This window comes from Euprymna scolopes, chromosome 16 (assembly GCF_053919585.1).
Source record: "Euprymna scolopes isolate OS-2025 chromosome 16, ASM5391958v1, whole genome shotgun sequence".
NCBI classification, from domain to species: Eukaryota; Metazoa; Mollusca; class Cephalopoda; order Sepiida; family Sepiolidae; genus Euprymna; species Euprymna scolopes.
Window position 1 is genome coordinate 136485875 of NC_136497.1, and position 7529 is coordinate 136493403.

The following is a 7529-nucleotide window of genomic DNA, read 5'->3' on the forward strand; positions in this document are numbered from 1 at the left end:
TTTTTTATAATAAACCAATGATAATAAATAAATGTTTCCTAAAATGACGTTGGATGCTGCGATTTCATTGGCTCAGCGTTTGGTTACTTTCGGCATTTTGCGTCAACTGCCCGGAAAATTCCGACGATCACACAATCCTTATTCTGTATGCGTACTAAAAAAATAAAAATAAAAAAATGTGTGATAAAGATTAGGAAAGTGGGAAAGAAAATGAAAAAAAGAATCAGAGAAAATGGACATAGGTGAACGTCAGCAAAAAAAAAAAAAAAAAAGAAAAAGAAAGAAAAAATTAGTCCTTCTCTGTCCATTAGTTCTCGTATTCCATGCGCAATATTTCTGACAAAGGGGTAAAATTTATTCCTTTCTAAATGTACTGTTTTTATCAATGAACTAGCAGGCGTTGCCCAGTCGTAAATTACGCTTAAGTATGATATTTTAATTTATGCAAATTTTGTATTTATTTTTATAGTGCAAATTCTCTATTGATTATTATATTGTACCGAATATATATAGTAATGATTTCAAAAGTTGAAAAAAAAAAATGATTTAAACGTCATCAACTGGAATCGAAACCGTAATATTCAGTGCTCCAACCTTGGTAGTTATTTATTGCTTCACTCTTCATCGTTACTGTTTGAGCTATCGTCAAACGGATAGAAAAAGATAGAAAAATTAAGCAACTTCAAGCTAAAAATGTATATATACGCATGCTCAGAAGTTAATCGATTTACTCCTGCCAAGACCACTTGTTCTTTTTTATTTTAATTTTGGCCTATTTACAGCTATTTTTACAGGCTAAAAACCAAATTGAAAGCGTTCATGAGGTCCAAATACCCTATATATCAAGTTTAGATCAAATATTCAGAGAGAAGTTTGGTAGAGACGTATGCACACACGCAGATACAAAGTCACTGTTATATATATATATATATATATATATATATATATATATATATATATATATATAGATAGATAGATAGATAGATATATATATATATAGATACATATAAAAAGCTGTTAATGTGCTAGAAGGTTTTCATCCTAAATTCAATGCCATTATGCAGAATGTAGAAACTATGCATAAAAAGATTAAATGTAATAGTTAAATGAAGCCAATCAACTAATAAGAAACCATAAAAATGAATAATTAATTAATGAACGTTCGTTTTTCAATGGAATATGCAAATAAAGTCTCTTACATATCCATGACTGAGTATATTAAGTTCGTTTTAATAATCTTTAAATAGAAAAAGTAGACTTTTAATATCAATGTCAGAGCGATAAAAAAATCAACTTTATATACGTATATAGATAGTATGTGGAGAGTTTTAATCCCCCTATGTTGAACATTCGTGTATATTAAACTGTAGTTGACAAAAACAAAAAGGACAAAAAACAAAAATATAAATGTTACCAAAGGCAAGATAAGTTACTCTTCTACCTACTCTTTTTTGTGTTTGAACATATTTTAAATCGTTTTTTTTTTTTAACAAACCGAGTGTCCACTGTTCAGGTGGAACAAAAGAAAAACATGGATAACGCGTACAGAAATATGTCGGCAAGTTGAAACGCGAAATGTTCATTTCAACTTGCCGATATATTTCTATTATTTTTGCACATGCGCAAATTCATTCATAGCTTGAAGTGGTTTAAATTTAAATCTTATCTATCTGTCGATAGCTTAAACGGTAGGGAACACGGCTAGAGCACTAAATGTTTTTGCTTCGATTCTAACTGACGGCACCCAAATCATTTTTTTATCTTTTGAAATCAGTAATATATATATATATATAATGATTCCGAAAGCCGGCATATATATATATATATATATATATATATATATATATATATATATATATATGCCGGCTTTCGGAATCATGCCTATATTCCTTTATTTTCTTTTAAACTTGATGAGTTCCTAATCTTCTGATGAGACAGGGCAGAATATATTCAAAAACTGACATGATAATTATATGAATGATTTTGCGCTACGAAACAGGTGCTGTCAAGTATTGAAAATTTTGACATGCTGAAAGAAATAGACCGTAAGATGGACAACATCTTGAAATTTGGAAAATAGACATTTTGTCATTCAATTGGCTCTATAATAATAAATATGAAATCGGCATAAATTAAAATATATTTAAGCGTATTTAACAACTGGACAGTAAATACATAACATAATAAAAAATCGCCGCGGACCCTATTCCGAACCACTGTCAACATTAAATTAAAATAAAATAATCCCCCCCTCCTTAATGTTATTAACAGGCAAGTCCATCTTATGGCATGGGAGAGGGTCGAATATTCCATTTGTTTTGAGTTCAACGATAAAAGGCCTCAAAACGGTGTGACTTGTTTCTCGTTTGTTCCACACCCATCGCTCGCAGACGCTGAGAATTCAGTCTCAACATAATTGAAGACATTTTTCTCCTCTCAGGAATAGTAAAGGTGCTTCAGCCGCCATGATTTCTTCAAGAAGATATTCCAATCAGCCTAGGAGGTTTCGGGTAAGACATTTTGGGGTGCTTGTTCAGTTTAATTACCATGCTGTTTTGTTTTATTTTTAGATAGTATATCCGGCATTTATTTATTTATTTATTTATTTAACTTAACTCCGCATTCACCGTTAAATTGACGACTTTTGTATGGTTTTCGCGTATGCTGAAAACGAATATCATATTTAAATTTGGGATAAAGTACTTTTCTGAATATTAAGACCTTTATTAACCAATGTCATTCTTTGTGGCCATGTTTTTTTTTTTCACCACTGAACAAGTACTAATGCGAATGCGTGTTCCAAAACGCCCCCTATTAGATTTTTTCCCTTATTCGTTTGTTGGTTTCTCTTCTGTTAAATCCCCTAAAACTGGATGCTTATTCAAATTGGCAATTAAAAAGACCAATGTGTACTAGTTGTCCAACCTGCAAAGATGGTCCTGGATATGACCTTAAACTATATCCAGTGGTGAGGCCCCAGCTTGCGGGTTTGGGGAGTGTGGAGCCACCCTTTAATTGCCATTGCTCTCAGGTCCACTCTAACCCGGAGTGGTAGTACCTGTTAGTCCCAACTTTGGGTTGAATAGAAACCGACTAGAAAACAAATATATTCTATTAAAAAAAAGGGTTTGTATTACTGTACACATAGATTCGAAAAAGTTGTCCAAAAACAAATATATAAATGTTATCAAATGCAAGATAAGCTACTTTTCTGCCAAACTGGATATATTTTTTGTGTTTTTATTCAATGTAACATTTATTCATTTATGTGGAGGTCTGTGTTTATGCTGGAAGCCGTTTTTAACATGCTTTTTAACGTGTTTATTCCAAAAGGCATTTTATTTTCTATCTTCCCACGTTAAGAACGGCTTTCGGAATAAACACCCTTTGCAGGTTGGACAACCAGTGCACATTGACCATTAAAAGTAAAGAACATAAAAATTTGATGTACGAACTTGTCATTAAACAAAGATGGCATAATCAAGCCACATTTGTTTTCGTACCTGCGCACCAGATTATTGCGCTTGCACCAAAACCTACAGGGCCACCAGTGAAAACAATAGGGAATACATTGGATAATAAAGGTCTTAATACCATGAAAACTACTTGACGACAATTTTTAATTTAAGTCTTTAGTTGGTGCTATAGCGCACATTGATCGTATGTTCTTTACTTTTAATTGCCGCCATAAGCGCAATTTTGAGTATGCACTTTTTTTTTTTCGTAATACCCTGTGGGCTTAGGATTATTTTGCATGTTTTTTATTTTCTTTAATTATTCAAATTGGCACTTATGGCGGCATTTAAAATTAAAGAAACTACAGAAATGTCTATGTACGTACCAGTCACGGAACGAAGATTAAATATTCCAAAAATCACGTAATTTGATCAAGTAGTTTTTTTGTTTTTTTTAACCAAATCAAATTTTACGACTAAGCGAGTCCTAGTGCTTTCATCAGCCACGATTAAATTCGATTAAATAAAAACGGTGGAGGCCAACTCAAATGGAAGCTTAGAGGTAAAAAAAATAAATAAAAATAAGCCTCTTGTTCAATGCAGTTTAGTAAAATCGTTAAAAATCGTAAATTCTTATTTTCTTAAAAAAAAAATACTTGATTTTACGTGATTTTTGGAATATGACATCTTCGTTCTGTAACGAGTACGTACATCATACAGACTTCTGTATTTTCTTTTTGTCACCTTAAATGCCAATCTGAATAAACACCAAATCAGTATCACAATATAATTTTAGTCGCCAGCGTTTATTACTGAACTTTCATGCGTGTTTTTCAAGGTTTTTTTTTTTTTTTTACCTGGGAGTCACCACTTATCACGACCCGAAGACTACTCGAGGATAAAGGTTAATGAATGTAAAGTGGTAGTGTAGTAATAGGTGTATCAGAAATTTGGAGGAATTTTTGACACCCCTAACAGAAAACTGCGAATAAGATATAAAAAAAACTCGTAATTTCTCTTAAAGTGGGTTTATTTTCTGTATGGAATATACTTCCAAAATAAACTATTAAAGTTGTTTAAAAAATATTTTTATTTTTTAAAAGTGTTTACAAAATGCCGGCGTGCCTTCAGGCAGTCATTTTTTTACGTAATAAAATCAATAGAATTTTACGAGTTAAATATTTTCCAATTTTTAAACTTCAAAAATCTATCAATTTTTCTATTGGTTCAATTTTTACGATATTTTCAGGGTCAATGTGAAATTTTATGCTCTTTCCAATAAATCAAATATAGTTTAGAGAAACGTTTTTTTATCAAATTCACCCCCCTCCATTTTGAAATGTCCATTAAAATTTTAATTTATGTACCAAAGTTTTATATATCACAAATTGAAGATAAAAGATCAATAAAGAAAATATTCTAATTTAAAACAAAACAAAAAATAGTCTTTGGAAATTTACCTGTAAAGTCCAAAGTGTAAAACTTTTTAAACCACGTTGATTTTTTTTTTTTTAATGAAAGCTCATGTTATGCTTACATCGTCAAGTAAATACCAGACGCTGACGGCAAATATTTCATTGAATGTTTTCTTTTTTTTCAGATATTAAAAAAGAAAAAAACTAGTCGATAAAGTATTAAAATATATCAATCAAAAACTCGTGTATTTCATTAAAAGAATTTTTTTAAAAATCGATGAAGCGGATTTTTTGTTCCAGGGAAAAACTTATAAGTGAATGTGCATTTCCTTTTTAACTATGGAGGATGAAAAATACTAATTTTGGTTAACACACGCAATAAAAAAGACATTATATCCCTTGGACGAATCTGTAATCCATAAATTTCATTTTAGCAGCAGCAGCTCTTTACAGCTTCGCGTAAAACACGTTGTGAAAATGCGAGTTTCTACGACCCTCGCTTTAAAAAAGCCTTTTATTTAAAAAAATACATGGAATTTAAAATATAAATATGGATAAATTCTTAACAATGAAGAATGGAACTACCCATTTAATAGTATGTTTTTAAGTGATTTTTTTTGGCATTTATATATATACATATATTTATAAGCAAGTCAAAATATGTTGATTTTCTTTATATTTTTTTAGAAAGAAAACCGCTTTAAAAAAACAAATACTGCATAATTTGCTATTAAACCTGTTTTTTTTTTTTTTTTTTTAATTTGGTCTTTGCTCCTTTAATTGAAAAAAAATCAGGGTTTGAATTACATTTTTCAAGTAGTTATAAACTTCAAAAAATAGTTTAAAGTTCTGATCATTTTTAATCACTTTCTGATACACCTAGAGCATGTGTGCACACACTGCAGTGAGCAGCCGATCTGTGTAATTAACTCGACAATTCCGAAAGCCGTTCTTAACATGGGGAGGTGGGAGGTATTCCGAAAGAAATGACGTTGAATAAACGTTTGCATCTCATAGACGTAACTACACACATCGCATGCTTATTATCCCTATTTCATTGAAACAAAGATGGCGGCCAATTCAAACTACTAGAAATTACGATGCATAATACAGGTATTTATATCTCGAAAACTATTTGTCTACGCTAATTTTCCCTGCGATATTCGTGTTCAGCATAGCCGAAAACCTTTAAAAGTTGTCGATTTATCGAAAAATGAAGAGGTGTCTTCAGTTGGCGTAACGGTGGACTTTGAGCCAGCCCTTTTCAGGACTACCTTTTCAGGACTACCTTTTCAACAAGTTACTCGTGAGAACCACAAGCTACTCCTATGCAACTACTACCGCCTGCCTTCTGAGTCTACCCTTCTGCGACCAGTGAACACCAGTTCACTCTCAGCGCCTCTTACAGCTCCCAGCTAGAGTGCCTGACGACATCAGGTTACTCATTCAAGTGCCTTTCGATATCTAGCTACCCATGCCAGTGCCTACTGACGTCCAGTTTCAGAAACTCAGCCCGTCTCGTTCAGACTGATCACGATCTCGAGACCTTACGAGGTGCTAATGCACTTACTGATCCGCGCTATTTTTTAAAAATCGTATTTCCAAGTTTAAATTTTTTTTTTTGTTATTTAATTGTAAGGTTGAAGTACAGAATAGGTACAAAACACCCTCCCCATGTTAAGAATGGCTTTTTAAATAATGTTATTTCAGCACGGATCAATAAGTGCATGAGTACCCCTTACGAATTACCACCTTCATTTTTACTTGGTAAATAAAGCACGATATCCGTCGTATTTAAACGAATATCGGTGTCTATTTTTTATTTTTATTTTTATTTTTTTGCTATTACCGTTATTCTTTTTGCCTTTACGTCTACTTTATAGCTGTATAGTCGACTGGCGCACCTCCATACTGTCTGTCGACCTTCCGCAACATCCTAACAGGAATGAACACCCAGAAGATTTCACTTTAAGAAGCCAATTCTGAGTGTTAGCGATTGGGTACTTATACAGAAAGTATCCTGCTATTTTTTTTTATTTTTTTATTTTAGTAATTCCAAGTTAGCTTAAAATTATTAAATTGTTAGGTGAAAGTGTAGACTAGTTACAAAACACTTTCTCCGTGTTAAGAATGGGTTTCTAAATAACGTTAATTCAGCACGGTACTTTCTCTGCTTAAGTACCGACCATTGTAATAAATTGGTACCTAGCGGATTTCAGTACTTTAACGAAGAATCTTGAGTCGTCCCGGAAATTACCTAGGCAGTTTATGACCTCAAAACTCGCAAAATAGTAAAGGAAAAACGATACTGGACATGTGAAGGGTTAAAACTTGAAAATTGTAGCCATAAAAAGATATTACGATTTAGCGTATTTATATATGTAAACGATTTCCGATTCGGTAACTTCTCGTAAGTAAACGGTGTTACGTAATTTGAAAACCTAAATTAACTTCCTTTAATCTTGTAGGAATTCATTTATGACAGGGTAACCAATCTATAGGATGAATTCACGGCAGTCATCAATTTATAGCACAATAAAGAAATAAAAATATAAAAAATAAATTCCGGAAAAGACAGCTATAGGGGATTTTTGAACGGTGGGTGTCACCAATTTGTAGATGAATGTCGGGGTTTACCAATTGTTGGGGGACTTGCATA

The 7529-nt window shown here is 32.3% G+C and overlaps 1 protein-coding gene across 1 annotated transcript in view; it reads left to right on the forward strand.

The window, feature by feature from the left end:
* Positions 1–2377: 2377 nt before the first annotated feature.
* Positions 2378–7529, forward strand: part of LOC145296118 (eukaryotic translation initiation factor 4E-like) — a 102691-nt gene continuing 97539 nt past the window's right edge. Inside the window, exon 1 of the mRNA XM_080142264.1 lies at positions 2378–2510. Coding sequence (XP_079998390.1) covers positions 2466–2510 — 45 coding nt within the window. The 5' untranslated portion in view covers positions 2378–2465. The remainder of the gene's footprint in view (positions 2511–7529) is intronic.